Raw genomic sequence first — 19402 nt, 5'->3', positions numbered from 1 at the left:
CTATAATGTCTCCCCAGAGCCTTCTCTTCTCCATGCTGAACAAACCCAGGGAGTTGCCCTTCAACTTTATTTATCTTCCTCATCTCTCTCTCATAATTCTCCTTATCAGGGACACCCCCAGTCATCAACACTGTGTTTTAGAGTCTAGAGAACCTGTCATTTTTATAACAACCTGCTCTTTAAAAATTAAGCCTTTGCACCACCACTGCACTGCAGCTGTGGCCAGCTAATTCTGGACTCCAAGAGGGTTCACACGCCAGCTCTCTTTTGTTATCTTACATCTGGACAAGCAAAACCTCCTAAATTGGCAGAAATAGGGCAAAGTGAAGTAGCGAGCAGCACAAAGAAACCAGGACTCTTGTACCAGCAGAACCAAAATATTTTCTCCTTCCAGCACCTCCATAGCTCTAGCCTCCCCTGACACAGACACCCTGTCACCAGCCAAGGCCTCTCCATGCACTTTGGGGATCTCCTACAGAAAGGGTTCCCAGCCCTTCCTCAGGCGCCTTCGCTGGCAATGCTGTGCCCCCTGCTCCTTTTCAGCCTTTGTCATCGCTCCCCACGCCCAGCTGACTCCTGGCATGTGGTCACCCCCATGCCAGCGTTATTCTGGCTATCTCCTCAATACCCTCCAGCCTCACCCCTCACCTGCTTCTACCCCTGACCGCACTAGCCTGTGACATGGGTGAGCTGCCATGGCAAAACTCCCCGACCTGGCTGGGCTCTGTTCACCATCTGCCTGACACCGGTACCCAGCTCCAAAGAGCTGCAGATGCTGTAACACACCTTGCTTATACGTATCTAAAACTCTTAGTACAGTTACCCTAAAAAAACAAGTAATGCTCCTCCCCTTACTTTGCCCTCCACCTCTATATCTTGACTTTTTCCCTTCGCAGTTCCTCTGGACAGAGCTGAAAATTTTCAGTTTCTTTCCTTCCTGAAGCAGCAGCGATTTGTGTGTTACGCACAGCCTATCAATTTCTCTTCCATGACAGTTGTCCTCCCTCCCCTCTCCACATGCAGCAGCAGGTTCCCTCCCATGGCCAAGTGGAGGGCGAAGGGCTGTGACTTCAGGGGGAAGTTCTGACAGTCCTGCCGGGGAAGGTCGTCTTCACCTTCCCCAGGCCTCAACAACATCACGTGCTTGTGTAAAACTCTTGGCGTTACAGGTGTTGATTGCCTTTTTTCTGGAAGGAAATCAGTTTTGCTGTACTTGGTATTTATTAGCAGGAATAGCAGGTTACTCGAGGTGACTTAGTAGTATGTCAGCAATAAAAACCTTTAACAGTTTGCACAAGAAAAGAAGTATATACTGTGAGACAGCCACACAGTGAAAGCTGCCTTGATCTCAACTGTAGGGACTAGTACGCCATTAGTTCAGGAACCTCACAGCTTCCCATGTTTGTTTTGGAGTAGTACTCTGAGAAGGCGGTGGCTTTTTTTCTTTTGGGATGGAAAACTTGTCTTGTCAATGGCCAACACAGACAGTTTGTGTGCTCAGCTTAAAATCTCACCATAAGAAAATTTTCCAGTCAGAAACTTCTGCCTTTTGGTAGCTGTAACACTCAGCTGTTCAGAAGAAGAATTACATGATCTTCCTTGGTTACCAGAGCCTATGCATTAACTTCTTGAGGGGGTTCCCTGTAGCTTCTTCACCATTTCCTCCTTATTCAAGCAGTTTGCCAAGTGACACAGACAAACTGAAGGAGAGAAGACAAACGCAACATCTAACCCAGGCACAACTAGGGGCAGATTTTTAGAAGCTGGTATCAAAGCTCATTTGCCTGCAAATGTAATGAGACAACCCCAGAACAGTTTTCCAAAATGATGGTAAACAGCAGGGTGAAGGCAGGGTGAGTGATGGAATGAGTGCAGGAGAGAGAAAGAGTTACCATGTCAGCAACAGAAACAAAGCAGAAACTGATAAAACATATGAATTTATCTGCTCCTCTGAGACGGATAGACACACAAATTCAAAAAAGTGGAAAAAAGGGGAGGGGGGATAAAGCAAAGAAGCAGGGAGTACAAGGAGACAGGACAGGAAGAATTTTCAATCCACCTATCAAGTTAAGTGAATATCAAATGGTGGGAAGACAGGAAGCAGTACTTACATTTAAGAAGGTGGAAAATAACTAAATACCAGAAATAGACTTGCTAGTTTGGCCTCACTAGCACGTAAGTCCTCACAAACCATTTGAGAGACAGCATAGCTGAAGACGTGGTGACCAACAGAAGACAACAACATGCAAGAGAGGTTTCCCAATTTGTGCTACAGCAGCTTGGAGAGAGATTCAGCTGTGGAGATACAGGCGCATCGTGTTGCTGTGCTGGGGTGCTATGGCATCCCTGACCTCTGTGCCGAGCTGGCAGATGTGGCACAAGTCTATAGGAGGCCCGCACACATCTGCAGTAGCAGCTGGAAGACAGGCAGGTTACCTGACAGTGCCAAAACCAGTATTACCTCCACTGAAGCAAACAAATCCTCACCCTGATGTCTTCCTTTGACAAGACACTCAGTTCTTAAGTAGGTTAGATCCGTTATGTTGTCTATTTTAGTACGGTCACCCCACTGGTAATTTGAGCTTGTACTCCATCCTTCCTATGTTAAGGTGATTGGGGATGTGTCTGAAAGGGAAAGGACAGTACAAAGAGCAGGGAGGTGAAAGCTGGAAGCAAGTTACAAAGCAGCCTGTCAGGCACCGATCCTATTGCATAGTTAATGTCCAAAATTCCTCAGGAGAAATCTGAAAGTGTAATGCTGAGGAAAGCAAGCTGGGAAGCAGCAATGTAGAGGAAGATCAGGACACCACACAGAAAAGCTGAAAAACCTTGAAGACTGGAAGGGAAATGCAATTCAAAATACAGAGCGTGTGTGCATGAGAATAACAAATATTGCTCCTACAAAGGGCAGCTTATCACTGGGAGAACACCAAAGTAAGAGGGAACTGGATGCATCAAGTCAGTCACAGTGTGAAGCAGCCATGGGAGAGGCAGATCGGAAGCCTAAAATGCATCAAGAAAATATTTTCAGACACAAAGAAGCAGTAATCTCCATGCACGGTGAGACCTCACCTGTAGTGCTCTGTGTCACTTCAGCCATCAAGTTCAAGAAAATGGATTTAACTGGAGCTGCTGCAGAGAATGAGTGCACAGGAGTGACTTAGGAGGCAGGACAACATCATGAAAGGAGACTTTAAGTAACAACTTATTTAGCCAAGGTAGACAAAGGCTGGAAGGAAATATAATTCCTTCAAAGAGCATTTACTGACAGCAAGCACCATGGACAAAAAGCAAATACATTAAGGATTATATTAATACAGAATTTTTTTAAAAAAGCAAGAAAGCTCCATGGGCCATGATTCCACTTAGGCTTGTAAAAAAAACAAAAAAGAAATATCAGTCATTAAAGCAGCAAAGCTCCAGGACAGCTTTTCAAGCAAAACAGGGAGTTAAAAGATGATAGGAACTGTATGTGATGGTCAGAGCCGTCCACTCCACTAAAAATAATCAGAAATAAACACACATACATAACTAGGAATGAGTCCCAGTTAGTACTGTAGTGGTGACGATGAGAAACCAGTCTTTCCTGGAGCAGAAAACAGCCTTTGCTACGCAATGGCTCTACCTGCTTCAAAGGAAGTGGAACTGGAAGACCTGACACCCCAGCACAGCACGAACGCAGGCTGCCAGCTCGCAGCAGGGTGACTGCAAAAGAAGGGATACCAAGATGAAGCCACGACAGCTCTGTGGGAGAATAAGACCTTTTTGGCCATGCTGCACAGTTCATGGGAAAACACGATCTCTCAGAAGCCAGCAAAACAGTCCTCCTTTCTCTCCACCATTTCTCTCGGCAAGATTCATCATACAAAAATTAGCATGAAGCTTTCGTATTTGCTGTTGCCCGTTGTCTTCCAAGACAGTCACTCCTTGTATAGCAACTCATTATCACTCACTGAAGGAATGGCACTCTGAGGGCACTTTATTTCTATTTAGGCATGAAGCAGGAAAAGAAGGGAGACTTCTGTTGCAGGTCTGCTCTGTCTAAACCCTCTGCACCAAGTCCCCATCAGGAGAGTCATCTTTTTTGTTGCCTTTTTTGTTGTTGTTGTTGTGAAGTTCAAAGCCTCTGGAAATAGACTGCAGTAATGGAAAGGTTGGCAGAACTAGCTAAGAATATTGCTAATGTTTACTTTATTAAAGGAAAACAACCAACACCACACAATGAAAACAGGCCAATTCATTCTATGTATTTAGGCTCTGGCCCAAAACTGGAGTGAAGGCAACGTATAAATAGAGGCGTTGTCAAGAAGCAGCATGGTGTAACCTTCAGCCACAGAGCAGCTCTGTTCCTATCACAATGGCTTTGGCCAAGCTCGTAACCAGCAGCTTCCTCAGCCGTGTCTGCAATACTGCACCATGGAGCATATGGCAGTTTTACAACTTTCAGCTTCCTCAAGGGAAGGACAGTACGTATACACCTACGGACTGCACGTGTCAGCATGTGCCCTGGTCATAAAGAGAGCTGTCAGCAGTAATATAATAATTACAGTCTGGCTGGCAATCTCGTATTGTTTCGGAGCAAGACTGCATGCGATCCTTCCCAGGCAGGAGGCTCGCTTCCAGCACCAGGCAGGCTCATCACCTGGCTGTGATCCATGGCCCAGCATTTAAGAGGACAGAGGACCACCCACCACAAAAGACATACCACAGGGCTCTAGCAGCATACAGCTGCATTAAGGCATTTTGGTATTAAGGTATACTGCTATTTTGATCTCTCGCCCTCAATCCTCCACTTCCTTTGATGACCACAACCTCTCTGATGCAAGGTCAAATACATACTTAAAATGACACGCAATAAATCAAGTCCTGGCTGCGGTACCAAGGCACCTATACACTACTGCCATACAGATCACAAGTAAAGCAGCATGTTGAACCAGCTGCAGGAACACAGTCTGGTGCCAGCTGATGCCTTGGGCAAGTGCAGAGCTCTGCTGGTTGATACAACATTGATAAACATGCAACATTCAGTCACAAACTACATTCAGAGCCAGTCGTACCAGCAGTGAGTTGCAAACACGGATCAGAAGTTTGAGTTTGGACAAGCTGCAGAGAGAGATTTCAATTTCATGTGCAAAGATTAAGAGTTTGAAGAGCGTGGGCAGAGGGGGTCAGAAAACACCACAACCCCTCGCTTTGGACCGTTGGTATTAGCTGAGGAATATGTAAGAGAGACAATTACTGTATGTGAGAACTCCCGAGGGGTTTAGAGAAAGGAGGGAATTTAAGGATTTAAGGAAGGAGGGAAAGTAGCTACCAGAGTGCCACTCTAAGGTGGCACTGAAATCCAAATAAAATACACTGAAATCCAAATAAATATTCAGGTTGTACCTTAACTGAAGGAGTAAGAACAATTCAGAGAAATTTTTCCATCAGCTGTGCACAAGATTATAGAAATGGGTTTTGGGACAGTTCAGAACAACCCGGTTTATGTAAGCAAACCTGTTTTAATCGAATACATTTTAAAATACGCTTATATTGGTTTAAGCTGCTGCAAAACCACATTAGACTGCTGAGCGCAGTGTAACAGCTTGATTAACATACTGAAATGGCTCTACCCAAGGTCAGACAAGGAGCAGAGACTGCACAAGGGAGGGTGCCAGATCGCAAAGCCACAGGTAGAAGAGAGCAAGAGAAGAACCCTAGAGCAGCCAGCAGTTCCCTGGGCTTAGGCTGCCGCAGAGCCAGCACTCGTTACCTTCTGCTGCCCAAGCTTAACCACAGCAGGTTAAGGTGCCCACAGGGCACTGCGGGCGCTAACTTACTTCGCTGCTACAGCAGTCAGAATCTACATTTAAACAACACAGAAGGTAAGCGGCGACTGCAGCAGAGATGTTCCTAGTGGTACAACATGACTTCAGGAAAATCCAGGACTGCAGCGTTGTGCCGTGTTTCTGGCATGCAGGGAAGACGAAAGTGGGTTTTAGCCTTGAGATGATGCTGCTCTCATCGTGGTCCAGCCATGGGCACAGTACTCTGAGCACAGGGCTGGCCCCACGCACCCATGCTGAACTTTGACACTGGCCAAGGGCAACCAGCAGACTCTAACCTCCTGGCCGTCTCCCATGCAAACACATTTGCAGCCCTGCCTGCCTTCCAGCAACGTTTCAGACACTGCACTGCAATACACCTAGTTTTTGTGCTGTTAGTCGCTAGCTTCTATTTGTAGCAGATCTCCCTCAGTTGCTGGCTTCACACATCATACAGCACACCACTTTTAGACCTAGCAGTCCCCTCTACCTTACAATTTCCCATTGTGGTGTCTTCCAGTGGCACGGGGTAATACTAGTGCCAACTCTACAGCCCTACCAACTCCAATCTCTCTAGTCCCACTGCTGGCACAGGGGTCACTGGTAGGGGGAAAGAAAAAAAAAAAAAAGGAAAAAGAAAAAGAAAAAAACCAGCAAGAACAAGTGCACAAGTGCACACACAAATTTACATGTTGGCAATCCCCAGCTGCCACCAATCAGGGTGTGCCTCTAAGTTGTGTATCAGGCAGATAAGCATGCATAGGTTTCAAGGGAATCATAGTAGACCTGCTTAACATCTAAATCAGACAAGCAAACCAAAATAACAAAGCAAAACAAGAAGAAAAAGCATTAGGCTAATTTGATGCAGGTGCCTAAACCTGAGCACCAGTTCAGATATGACTAATAGTTGCAGTCACTAGGATGAAAATGCAGAAGCTGTCACTGGTCATGAGCATACATACATTTTTATCCTGTTCTAAAAGCCACACTCTGCCTTACTTTAATTTTATATGCACTAAGCACCGGAAAACCCACTTCCCAGTATGTGGGGTGGGGGTAGGAGAGGAAGAAAGAGACCATTCGCTCCTTACTGAATACAGGATTCAGTAGAGTCGAGACTTTACCCTCAGGACTTTGCAGCTCTTCCACTGATCCTTACCTGGCTGCAACTTACAACACAAACCTGTAATCAGCCACATAAACAGCAAGAGGCAGACAAAGATGTTTTCCTGTCCCAGAGAAGTGACCCTTGCCAACTTCATGAATTCCCCACGCTTCAGCGATAGGATGGGGAACCATCATACCGATGGTGGAGCTGGGGGGAGAGGGCTGCTGTATGAGTTCATTGAAGGTGTACCTACAAACTTGGCATAACCCTGGTTATTGTTCATTTGGTAGAAACCCTGAAGCACATTCTGCTCATGACTTGCAAAAGAAGTGAATCAATGTGAAGAGTTTGCATAGGTTCATTAGAGAGGCAGCCTCTTACCAGCCTCGACAAACTTAGGTCATGGGTACGGAAGTATTGACAAATAAAACTCCCACTGACATTAATAAGAAAAGTTAGCACTTCCTGCCCAAAAGGACACTGAAACAGAACAAAACCGAAGTTTACCTTCTCTTGAGCTGACTTTACAACACTAAGAACTTGTTTAACTTCTAGCTCAAGTGGTTCTGGTGGGTCATCTTCCTCAAACGTAAGCAACTGTGAATCCTAAGAAAGAAGGAAAAAAGAAGCATCATTAAGTGACGAACCCATTGCTTGAAAACAAGTGACAAAAATGCACTGCCAGTGAAATTCCTGGAAGAACCAGAGACAGAACTGCAAATGTATGTCAAAACTTGTATGTATTAATTGCACGACACCTCACTACATCATACAGGGTAGAGCCTGAAAACCTATACTTAGGACATAACTATGGGCCTAATCATAACTGATCTTTCTCTGTAGCAGAATATCAAGGTACACAGCACAGTGCAGAGCAAAGCCCAAGAGCAGCAACAGAGTTTAGTGAAACTGCACTTCTTAAGTAAGGATTAACCAGTGGTGTAGTTTTAAAAGGTGTTTTTTGTCCAGCCTAATAATACAGCTGCACTAGGCTATGCTGAAACTAAGAAAACCCAAACATCATCTTGCAGAGGTGAGGAAAGAAGCCTTCCCCTCCCCAGTCCTTCCTCATGCATGACGGCAGCTACTCTGTCTTCACATTGACAGAAAGGAAAAGACAGCGTATACCTGATTTGGCAGTGAGGTCATACTTTCAGAGACATCAGCACTCGCATTCCCCACCTGCTACCCACACTGAGCAGTCAGCGCCACTTCCCTCGTCACCCGAGATTGTTTTGCACGCAGGAATTTCATTAGCAGTACGCTGCTGGCATTGTTTTGGGAGGCTGACAGCAGGAGCCATGCCACGCTGCAGTGCCAGGCAGTGAACTCATCACAAGAGACGGCTCCAGCTGCTCTCCTGGGGAGGGAGGGTATGCGTGCCCCTGTCAAAGTGGCTTTGGTCTCCGGCTGGGGACGGGAAGCTGCTGCTTGTTTCTAGCTACTTTCAGTTCCTAGCACCTGTGCCCAAGCTGTCTGGGCTCTCCTCTTCCACAAGCACAAGGCAGACTTTTGGTTTTTAGCACAATCAATGCTTTCCTAAACTGCACTGTGCGATTTGAGAGGGCAGACGAATTATTTTCTTTCCACTGCCCTAACTTATGGTGATGTCTGGAAAGTGTTAAACTGCTTTCCTTATCTTTCACACACACGTTGCCCTGCTTTTCCGTCTCCCCCAGCCTGCCCCCTGACATGTAAGAAGAAAGCATGCTGAGGCTGCTGGGAGATGAACCTCCTAGACCTAAGGAGAGGGCTGCACACAAATTCGGAGACCTGGATACATACCGCTTCCCAGAAAGTTTAGCCTCAGCACTTTCCACTGACTCTGCAAGGGTTCAGCCCTTGGGACCAGGGAATGAGGTTGCCACGGCCTCACCTAACCTCCTCGCCTCTTAGAACCGGGCATTCCCTTACAAACCACCGAGCGGGATGCCACGCTGTGCCCTTAGCAAGAAGGGCAGGACAGGATGGGAAGGGATGCCACGTTTTGTGCATTTATCTGACCTGGATTAAAAGCAAACTAATGAAAACCCGAGAAGCCCAGCATCCCGTAGGGGGTCTGGAAGAAGCTAGCCCCCAGCGTTACACTGACACGCAGGGGAGTTCAGCGTGGCCTAAGACAAGACGAGGGAAGCCCAGCTCTGGGAGTTATTTGCGGGAGGACCGGCCGCAGGCCCCGCACCCAGGGCAGGAAGTTTCCATCGTTTCCTCCACCCCGTGCCCGAACAATGTTATCGTCGGCGCAAGCCCCTGCCAGGGGCCGCGGGGGTCACGGCTTTCCTCCCCATCCTTCCCTGCTCCCACGCGTGCGCCCACGGCCGGCTCCTTACTGCAAATCCCCGCCGAGCGGCAACCGAAGGGATGCATACACACACGCGTATACAACTACACGCACACACATATAGATGTATGCATATCCACACGCACACGTAGGGGCAGTAACACACCGGCAGGCGCTGTCAGCACCCCCATACGCCTTCCCAGCACGTCCCAGTGTCCCTACAGCCGCCCCTCGCCCCGTGGGGGAGAGCCCCCGCCGGCACAGCAGCACACGCCGCCCTCGCCCGCCCCACGGCCGGCAGGCCCATGGGATGCCCCACGGCCAGCAGGCCCACGGCCCCAGCCCGGCGGGCGCGGGGGAGCTGCCGGCGGCGCCGCCCGAGGCTCCCCGGCCGGGGCGGGCCCCGTTTCCCGCCCTACAGCCGCCCCTCACCTGCGACCCCGGCACTCACCGCCCGCGCCGCCGCCTCGGCACGGAGCGCCGCCACCCAGGCCCGCCGCCACTGCCGCCTCCAGCTGCCCAGCGACAGCGCCCAGGCCAGCACCGAGCCGCCCTCCTCCAGCAGCTCGTCCCGCCGCGGCGGAGGCAGGGGCGACGGTGGCGGCGGCGGCGGCGGCCGGCGCCGCCGCCGCAGGGCCAACAGCACATACTGCACCAGGTAGGCAGCGAGGGTGGCCAGCGCCGCCACGAAGAGGGCGACCAGCGCGCCCCAGCGCAGCCCGGCCAGCCCGCCCGCCAGCCACGCCATGGCTGACCATAATGGGAGCTACGCTACCGGCCCCCACCAAGGCGCGCACGGCGGGGCCGGGCAGCGGCAGCCCGCGCAGGACCCGAGCCGGGAGCGGCGGCACGGCGTCTGTCCGTCCGTCCGCCCGCCTGCCCGGGGACGCTCCGCTCCACTCGGCTTGGCTCCGCGCAGCTCCGCCCGCCCACGGCGCAGTCCCAGCCCGGCCCGCCCCTACCGGCAGGGCGGCGAGGGGAGGAGGCCCAGCCCCGGCCCCAGCCCCAGTCCCTGCCCAGCGGTGCCGGCGTGGGCGGCGGCAGGGCGGCCCGCGGGCGCGGCGGGGGGCTGGCGCGCAGCCGGCGGGGCCGTGCCGTGCCGGTCAGCCCAGCCCAGCCCACTGCACCGCACCGGCCGGCGGCGGGGGGCGCTCGGCCCGCGGCTCCCCCCGCGTACCGCTGCGCAGGGGGCGAGGGGCCGCCTGGTGCCCCGCGGGGCGGCTGCGGCGGGAGGGAGAGGGGCGCGGGCTGCGGCTGGGAGAGCGGCTGCCGGGCCGCTTCCTGAGACTCCGCTGCTCGGAGAAACCATTTGCCGACCCGGGCAGTGCTGTGGGCAGAATGGGACGGGAAGAAGGCCTCAGTGCAAGAAGGACATGGAGTTGCTGGAGCGTGTCCAGAGAAGGGCAACGAAGCTGGTGAAGGGTCTGGAGAACAAGCCTGATGAGGAGCCGCTGAGGGAGCTGGGGTTGTTTAGCCTGGAGAAGAGGAGGCTGAGGGGAGACCTTATCGCTCCCTACAACTACCTGAAAGGAGGTTGTAGGGAGGTGGGTGTTGGTGTCTCCCAAGTAACAAGCAATAGGACAAGAGGAAATGGCCTTAAGCTGCATGAAGGGAGGTTTAGATTGGATATTAGGAAAAATTTCTTTACTGAAAGAGTGGCCAGGCATTGGAGCAGGCTGCCCAGAGAGGTGGTGGAGCCACCATCCCTGGAGGCGTTCAAAAAACGTGTAGACGTGGCACTTCAGGGGATGGTTTGGGAGACATGGTAGTGTTGGGCTGACAGTTGGACTTGATGATCCTAGAGGTCTTTTCTGACCTTATCCATTCTACAATTCTATAAGGATGGGCAAAAAGGGGGAGTTTCAACAGAGATAGCAGGGCTGGGGAGGCAGTCAGAGGCCTGGGAGAGACGCAGGTGTCAAATTAATACTTTTCCTTGTTTTTCATATAACAAAGGTTTCCCCTTACATCGGTGTTGTTTAGTGATGCCGTTTGCATGCTAACAAACAACTGCAAGTGAAAAATCAAATGAACAGGCTGTTATGCCTTTGTGCACAACAGGTAAACGTGCTAATGCCAGCTTGTGGGCAGAGCAGGAGTCAGCTACGAAACAGGCTGACTTTTTCCCCCCAGAAAGACCAGGTAAACTTTGTGTTCCAGAGGCTGAACCTAGTTTCTGTCAGAACTACGAAGTCCAGTGGATAAAATTGCCACGCTGCCCCTAAGTAGCGAATGGGCGTTTTGTGAAGGTACGCCTTCACCTAACAGGGTAACATCTGTGCATCTGGGATGTGCCTTCCCGCTCGCTGCTGCACAACGCTGTGGGAACAGCTAAGGAGATGGCGAGGCATTTTATTTTTCCCTCTGCTTCCTATCAGAGAGTGAACACAAGCTTCCCTTTTCTTCCTGGTGCCGCAGCATCTTCTCTGCAGAGGATGTCAAACCCGCCGGTAGCAGAAAAAAAAATTTCTGTGTTTCATTGTGATCTGGAGCGTAAATTCAGAGTGACGTACTTTCTGCAAAACATGGTGAATTACTGTTGTTATTAGTAGGAGGTTTACAACAAAGGGGAGGAAATTGTCTTCTGATATTAAATAAAAGTTTCGTAATTATTTATTTCTGTCATGCTCATTTTTAGTAAGTTCCTGTTCGGTTTTCAGAGTGCCACCTTATCAGCTCATTGCTATTTGTGTCCTGATTTTTCCTCTGCTTTTCTTTGCCTGCTCTGTTTCTTTCATAGTGACTTTATTTACCTGTGGCAGCTCCCAGCTGATGAACCTCACTTGTATATTTTTGCCCAATCCACATGCTAAACCAATCAGCAGTTAAGTCATTGAGGTTGGTAGAGAAATGTCACTCTAAGTTCTTGTTCCACTCGGGTTTAGGCTATTGCCACTGTAGCCTTAAAGAGCAGAAACATCTTTTCATTGCTGGAAACTGGAATTCCAGACCGTCGGAGTGCGTGCCATGGATCACAGAGGGGAATTAACACGGGTCTCGCAGCAGCTGGCTCTGGCGTGCCTGCCAAAGTAGCTGTGCAGATGGCAGGTGCCAAGGCATTGGAAGCCGTGTGGGCTCACAGACCGGGCAGCAAATGCTTTTTTTGCTGGACATTTTCAAGCAAATTGACAACGAGAAGCAGAGGTAAAGAAAAAAGGGCAGTGAGTTGTATTACAGAATCACTGAATGGTTGAGGTTGGAAGGGACCTCCGGAGGTCATCAGGTCCAAACCCCTGCTCAAGCAGGGCCACCCAGAGCTGGTTGCCCAGAACCATGTCCAGATAGATGTCTTTTGCATATCTCCAAGGACTCCACAACTTCTCTGGGCAACCTGTTCCAGTGTTTGGTCACCCTCACAGTGAAAAAGTGTTTTTCCTCATGTTCAGAGGGAACTTCCTGTTGTTTCCATCTGTGTCCACTGCCTCTTATTCTGTCACTTGGGCACCACCGGAAAGAGCATGGCTCCATCTTCTTTGCACCCTCCCTTCAGATGTTTATATACACTGGTAAGAAATCCCCTGAGCCTTCTCTAGCATCTCCCCTGCCCCAGTTCTTTCAACCTTTCCTCATAGGAGAGATGCTCCAGCCCCTTAATCATCTTAGTGACCTTTCACTGGCCTCTCTGCAGTGGAGACCCATCGCTCCAGGTGTGTCCTCACCGGTGCTGAGTAGAGGGGAAGGATCCCTTCCCTCAGCCTGCTGGCAACACCCCTAATGCAGCCCAGGATGCCGTTACCCTTCTTTGCTCTAAGGGCACGTTGTTGGCTCATGTTCAATTTGCTGTCCACCAGGATCCCCATGGGGGTCCTTTCTACAAAGCTGCTTTCCAGCTTGTTGGCCCCCAGCATGTACTGGTGCATGGGGTTGTTCATACCCAGGTGCAGGACCTTACACTTCCCCGTGTTGAACTGCATGAGATTCCCGTCAGGCCATTTCTCCAGCCTGTCAGGGTCCCTCTGGATGGCAGCACGACCCTCTGGTGTATCAGCCGCTCCTCCCAGTTTGGTGTCATCTGCAGACTTGCAGACGGTACGCTCTGTCCCACCATCTAGATCATTACCGAAGCTGTTGAACAGGATTGACCCCTGGGGTACACCGCTAGTTACAGGCCTCCAACTAGACTTTGTGCCACTGATCACCACCCTCTGTGTGCAGCTGTTCAGCCAGTTTTCAGCCTATCTCATTGTCTGCTCATCCAGCCCGTACCTCATCAGCTCCTCTGTGAGGATCTTACAGGAGACAGTGTCAAAAGTCTAGGTAGACAATGTCCACTGCTCTCTCCTCATCTACCAAGCTAGTAGTTTCATTGTAGGAGTTTATGAAGTTGGTCAAGCATGACTTCCCCTTGGTGAAGCCACGCTGACTACTCCTGATGACTTTCTTGCTCTTCATGTGTCTGGAAATGGTGTCCAGGATTAGCTGCTCCATAATCTTCCCAGGGATCAAGGTGAGGCTGACTGGCCCATAGATCCCAGGGTCCTCTGTCCTGCCTTTCTTGAAGTTAGGAGTGGAATTTGCCTTCCACCAGTCCTCAGGCACTTCTCCCAACCACCACCTTGCAATGACATCTGTCAGCTTCCTCAGCACTTGTGGGTGCACCCCATCAGGGCCCATGGATTTACGTGTGTCCAGATTGCTTAAGTGTTCCCTGACCTGATCCTCTTCCACAAAGGGTATGCCTTCTTTGCTCCAGATTTTCACCTTGGTCTCTGGGGCCTGGGATTCCTGAAGGGCTGTTACAAGAACATTTAATACAGTATTTATGAATATGGGGGCTAGGCCTCTGGGGGGAGGAACAGGTTATTGCCTGAGAAGAGATTTGATCGTTTTGTGCCCTAAATACATTGTCCACATTTGCACCTTTAAACTGCAAACTCAACAGGTTTGCTAGAACATGATTTCAACTGCTGTAGTTAGTTTACTTCATGGGTGTACAAAGAATGGGCTACTCAGAGGTCAAAGAACTTGCCTGGGACACAGGGAAATCCCGCGCTCCATTCACTGACCAGCTGCCTTCTGCCTGCCTGACTCCAGGCAGGTGATTTACAGTACACCTCCGTGATACCAAGGAGCAAGCTGCTGAGATCTCTAGAGATCCGCAACGAGAGCCAGGGTGCTATGTTAGCACAGCACCTTACCTAGGTTAATTGACCCTGCTGAGAGACTGGATTCATTAGCTGGGCACATTCATTTTAAGATCGAAACCAGTATGTTTGCTCAGTATTGCACGGTGCTGTACCAGCTTCTCTGCAGACAGCTCAGGGGTTTCTAATACAGCACTCCACTGTGGCAGACAAGCCTGCCCTTAGCCTGTCCCATGTTCCAGTTCCCCACATAGGCCATGCAGACAATTTTCTTTAACTGGCAGGAATTTTGTGAGTCTAATTAGTGAATATGAAATGATGGGAAAGAGTAAAAGATTACTTTTCCTTTACAGAATTTTATCAACTACCTTGTTACTAGGAATATTTTACATTTTTACTTTTGAAGTATAGCAAAAATATGTGGCAGCTAATATTTAATTATTTTCCTTTTTCGTGCACCTGTGAACTTGGAAGAGCCCTCTCTCAACATTCAGGATCTCACCCATCAAAGCGTAGCTCTGGGGATGCAATTAGTAAAGTAATTAGTTTTTCATAATTCCACGTACTTTGAAGCTGGGAACTGTGATTCTGTCTTGCTCCTAGGCTCTGCTATGTGCTGTATTTCTATAAAGTAACTTCTATATTTCCCAAATCCCAGCTTTTCTTTCAGTTAGCAAGCGTCTATCTCTGTCAGTGGTGGTTGCAAAGCCAGTTTGAAAAAGGCAAAGTGAGTGAGATCAATACAGAGTTGATTTTACAAGGGTTCTGGAACAAGAGAGTTATAAATGCATCATTCATCACAGCTACCCCACGTGACCTGTTTTGGTTCTTTGAAGTATGAATTTCATTAACCATTTCACTCTGCGTTGTAAAGGCAAGAAGAAAACTGCAGATCTGTAGCTTACTCTAACCTAGTCTATGCTAGGATGTTTTGCTGGTATAGCTACCATTGGCGCATGAACAAGACAGAAATATCTCACCCATTAACTAGTGCTGCCAGGTTCCTCATACATCTGAGTTTCCAGAGATGCTCTTTTTCACCCCCTAGACAGAATGTGGGCCCTGACTATTGGTTTGAAATTTTCAGATTTGTTGGAGGTGGGTGGTGCTAGATCTGAGACTACTCTGAGTCCCATAATATAGATATAAGCAAAAGGAGCAGAATGAGGTCATAGTTATTTAATCAATTTCATTTTTAGAGCTGTAAGCGGAACAACAACAAAAAAAGCGCCATAGGTTCAATCACTGCAATTAAGTGATCACTTATACAGCTACAATGCACAGAGAAAAAGATCAGTCCAAACCTTCCCCACTAATTCTCTGTCTCTGAGCCCTGGCATAGTTTTTTACACACATGGAAGAAAGAGAAGGTTCATAAGAGGCCATACATGCAGTCTAACATGAACCCTGAAACAAGTGCTTTGTCAGGACAATATACAAGTGTAAGAGGTGCTTATTTTAGCCAGACTGAACTTTGGCCAGCAGAGCTTTATCCAGTGTCCCAGGACCCTGTGTGATGCCACCTTTACCTGTGAGGTAGCTATAACCATGTCTTCTTTATGAGATTTTACTAGCGTAAGTCAGCCTGAGGTGACAGCACACTCTTCACAGACAGGTCTGCTGGCAGTAGATCTGTTAATCTTCACACCTGAAGCTGAACCCCTCAGCATGTTACATCCCATGGGAGAGGGGACCATTTTCCCTTTCACATGTAGCATTTCAGCCTCCCACTTTTTTACCTGTTGGGCCAGAGGCAGGTAATAGGCATGTCCTTCTACCTGCTGACTGTGACAAGTTTGCTCAGGAGTTGTGGGGCAAGGAAGGGTACAATGTTAAAGCCAGAAGATGAGTTCCTCCATTTGGTCCTGCCCTTGCACGTACTCTCTGGTCTGTTTTCTGTAGCCCCTTCCTAGGTGAGATTCAGCATGTGTGACCCATCTTGTCTCACATGACTCAACATACCAGAAACGTTGTCCCCTGCTTTGCAACAGCTGTCTGAGAGAGTGATGGGTGTGCAAAGGGCTGGAACAAGGGCCACGTGGGAAGCCCAGAGAAGCCGTGTTGGAAGATGGTCAGCAGTCTGCCACCAAAGGAGATGCCGCTAAGAAAGCTTTCATAACCAGGAGGTAGCATGGGAGCAAGGAGGCTAGCACTGGGCTGGGTCTTGACCTGGAATCACTCCCCGAACTCCATGTCTTCCAGAGAACACCCTCTTCTTTATGAAGGAGTCTTGCTCCATACAAAAAAGGCTCCCAAAAGGTGATATCATTAGACCTTCACTTTGACTAATTGCTGTTATTTTTGGTTCTTTTACAAAATCAGGAGATATCTGATCTATCCAGGCACCAATTTCTATTGCAAAAAAAGTAAGATATCCACCATGGCCACATAGTAGAAAAACTTCAATTTATTTAGGTCCCAAATGCCTACATCTCTTAAGTGCTTAAGAAGGCATAGCCAGGAGCTGAGTTTTTAATTAGACAGGAAAATTGCTCTTATAGCTTTGTTATTATATACGTTATTAACATACAGGCATGGTCCTAAAAAAAAAAATCCTGAAAAAACAACCATGCCCCATAAATATAAATGTTGACAAATTGGCTAAATTTCAAAACAAATGGGTTGCAATGTTTTATTTTCACCAAACTTATTTTCAGGTACGTATTCAGATATAAAGCAAAACTGCAAAGCCATGTTTCAATCCTATTAAAGCAACCAGGGACCCAACTTGGTACACCTTGGATACTTGTGCTTTCTTCTGAAGCCATTCATGCACCAAAAATACAGTCTATCAAGGGAAAAAAAAACCCAACATGAGAAAGCACCCAAATATTGGCACTATGGTGTTTGTATTCATTGTAGCACATCAGTATTTCACCCATTGATTTTTAAAAGTCTCTTATAATTTTTTCATATAATTATTTTGCTTTTCTCTGTAGGACCACACTTTTCCAACTCTCCAACATCCGGTAAGTGGTCACAACTTTGCAAAAGGAGCAAAGGCTAACAACAGTAATTTTGTCTGCAATTGCTGATCATTTCTTTTACTATTTGTATCTGGCACTGCAATGGAAAAAGGAGAAATATTTTTGAGGGCGTTATTTTTTTTCTATGATGATGACTCTTCAAAAATATATTTACTAGACTTCAGTAAAACACCATGAGTTTTTAGAAACTAAAACATGACAGACAAGCTTCTTTTATTTTCTTATTTATTGTTACCTGCTGGAGCCAGTTATATTCTCTCCACCAGAGAGCGCAAGTATCACCAGAGGTGATGGTGCTGGGATGGTGAGACTGCTGTACTCTAAGCAGTATTGTGAGCTGCCTTCCTTAAGGACCACAGTCTAGACACGATGGGTGATTCCAGCAACACGAAGGTTCATGCCTGTAAGTTAATTTAGGCTCAAAGTTAACGTTGTGCCCAAATGGTTAAGGCTTCCCTTGTCTAAGATAGATCTGAAGAATCTCCTGACAAGAAACAACTGGAGAGATTCCTGCCTCTCCCAAATCTTGGAAGTCGGCCCAGGAGATGCTGAATTCCCAGGGACAGTGTGCTCCTCCCATGCAGTACAAACACTCATGTGCTCCTCAGGCACATGCCTGAGGACACTAAGACCAACTGGCTTTGGGAATGTTTGGCATCAGAAAGAAGAGAGGACTTGGTAAGTAGTAGAAGAGATCTTAAAGTGTTAGACTGAGAGCAAAGGCATTTCCAGCAATGTAATAGGAAATAAATAGCAAGAGTATGAAATAAAATAAAGGCTTGTGAAAAATCTTAGAACCCATACCTTCCTCTAGAACAGCAAAAATGCTCCAGCTTAGCTAGGTGGCTACGAAAATCCAAGGGCATGTATCAGTTTTGTGTTGGATGTCATCCCAGGGCACATCGCCACGGGTACTGCGCTAAGGCTAAAACACTTAAGAGTCTGGAGCGCGTGGGTACACGCTCGCTCACAATACGGTTATGCAGATCCTGCCAGTTACCTGAAGGAGAATGCAATGTGTTACGGCACAGGCGAAGGGTGAAAAGCCTTTAACGCCTCAGTCATGAGTTCACATAATGTTCAAGTGTGTTGACCGTACGTTATCATAGTAGGTGGTAAACTACAACTAATCCTCTTGCATTTTCTTAGGCAACTGTCCGCGCTGCAGAAACCACTGGGATAGACTGGCCTCCTCCTTGGCAGTCTCAATAGGGAGCCAAGGATTGAAGAGTCTGGAGGTGCACCTCCTCTCTCCACTCCTGGCTGTCCGTTAGGCAGAAACCATGGTGCCTAGTGAAGAAAATACTGGAGGGGACAGCTTTTAGACAAAAATGTTTTATAACATGCCTTTGACCTAACAGGGAATTTTCTCCAAACTCAGCAACTGCTGTGTAAGACAGTCATATTTAAACACAGTCACATGCATTTTTGTATACATACATACATGCATCGAGAGAGAGAGGGGTTCACCTTCTGTGTGGTGCTTTCAAGTGTGCCTCTTCAGGTGGGTGTGATGTTGCAGTCTGTTGTTTCTGACTTCTCCTGTACACAGTGTTAGAGGCACATAATAGATTGTAGGATCATCTCCATAAAATGAAGGTTCTATGTGGTTCTTCCCCTTGGTAAGGTGGAGAACACATGAAAGTATCTCCACAGGTATAGTTGCCAGACCTGGTGATGCCCTCAGATGTGCAGTTTTCAAAGCCTGTTCCAGGAGGACCCAAACTTCCTCCAATGCAATATTGTAGGGGAAATATTATTAAACAATCTTTTGGAAAGTTTTTGTTCCCTTAAAATCTTTCAAAGACTTCATAGCACAGAGGAATGGAAGCAGTTAGAGGGTGTTAGAAAGTGTCAAACCCCAGGGACCCCTGGCTGTTCATTAGGGAAGAAAGGAAAAAGCGGGAACCAAAGAGCCATATTCATCACAAATGACACCTTAAAACAGAGGTTGATTTTTTTTTTTTTTTATTGTTTTGGCAGGGCCACAGCATGCTCTTTTCTGTATCTCATGTTCTTCTGCTGTTGTCACCCTACTCTCTTCCACCTCTTCTGGCTTCTTGCCCCTTGTTCCTCCAGGCACCTGCCTGTGGAGCCTGCAAATCTCAGTATGGTCTCTTCCATCCAGCAGAAGC

The 19402-nt window shown here is 48.2% G+C and overlaps 1 protein-coding gene across 2 annotated transcripts in view; it reads right to left on the bottom strand.

The window, feature by feature from the left end:
• The window catches only part of C2CD2 (C2 calcium dependent domain containing 2), a 42834-nt gene extending 32700 nt beyond the window's left edge, over nt 1-10134 (bottom strand). For both annotated transcript variants that reach the window (XR_012661571.1, XM_075099520.1), the window contains exons 1-2: nt 9648-10134; nt 7423-7521 (exon numbers count right to left, since the gene is read on the bottom strand). Coding sequence is in view for 1 of the 2 variants with exons in the window: in XM_075099520.1 (XP_074955621.1) it covers nt 7423-7521; nt 9648-9944 (396 nt within the window). In the remaining variant the exon portion in view is untranslated. The remainder of the gene's footprint in view (nt 1-7422; nt 7522-9647) is intronic.
• Nucleotides 10135-19402: the final 9268 nt, after the last annotated feature.

The sequence above is a fragment of the Phalacrocorax aristotelis genome, chromosome 1, assembly GCF_949628215.1.
Source record: "Phalacrocorax aristotelis chromosome 1, bGulAri2.1, whole genome shotgun sequence".
Classification (NCBI taxonomy): Eukaryota; Metazoa; Chordata; class Aves; order Suliformes; family Phalacrocoracidae; genus Phalacrocorax; species Phalacrocorax aristotelis.
This window is presented reverse-complemented; position numbering and strand designations above follow the sequence as displayed.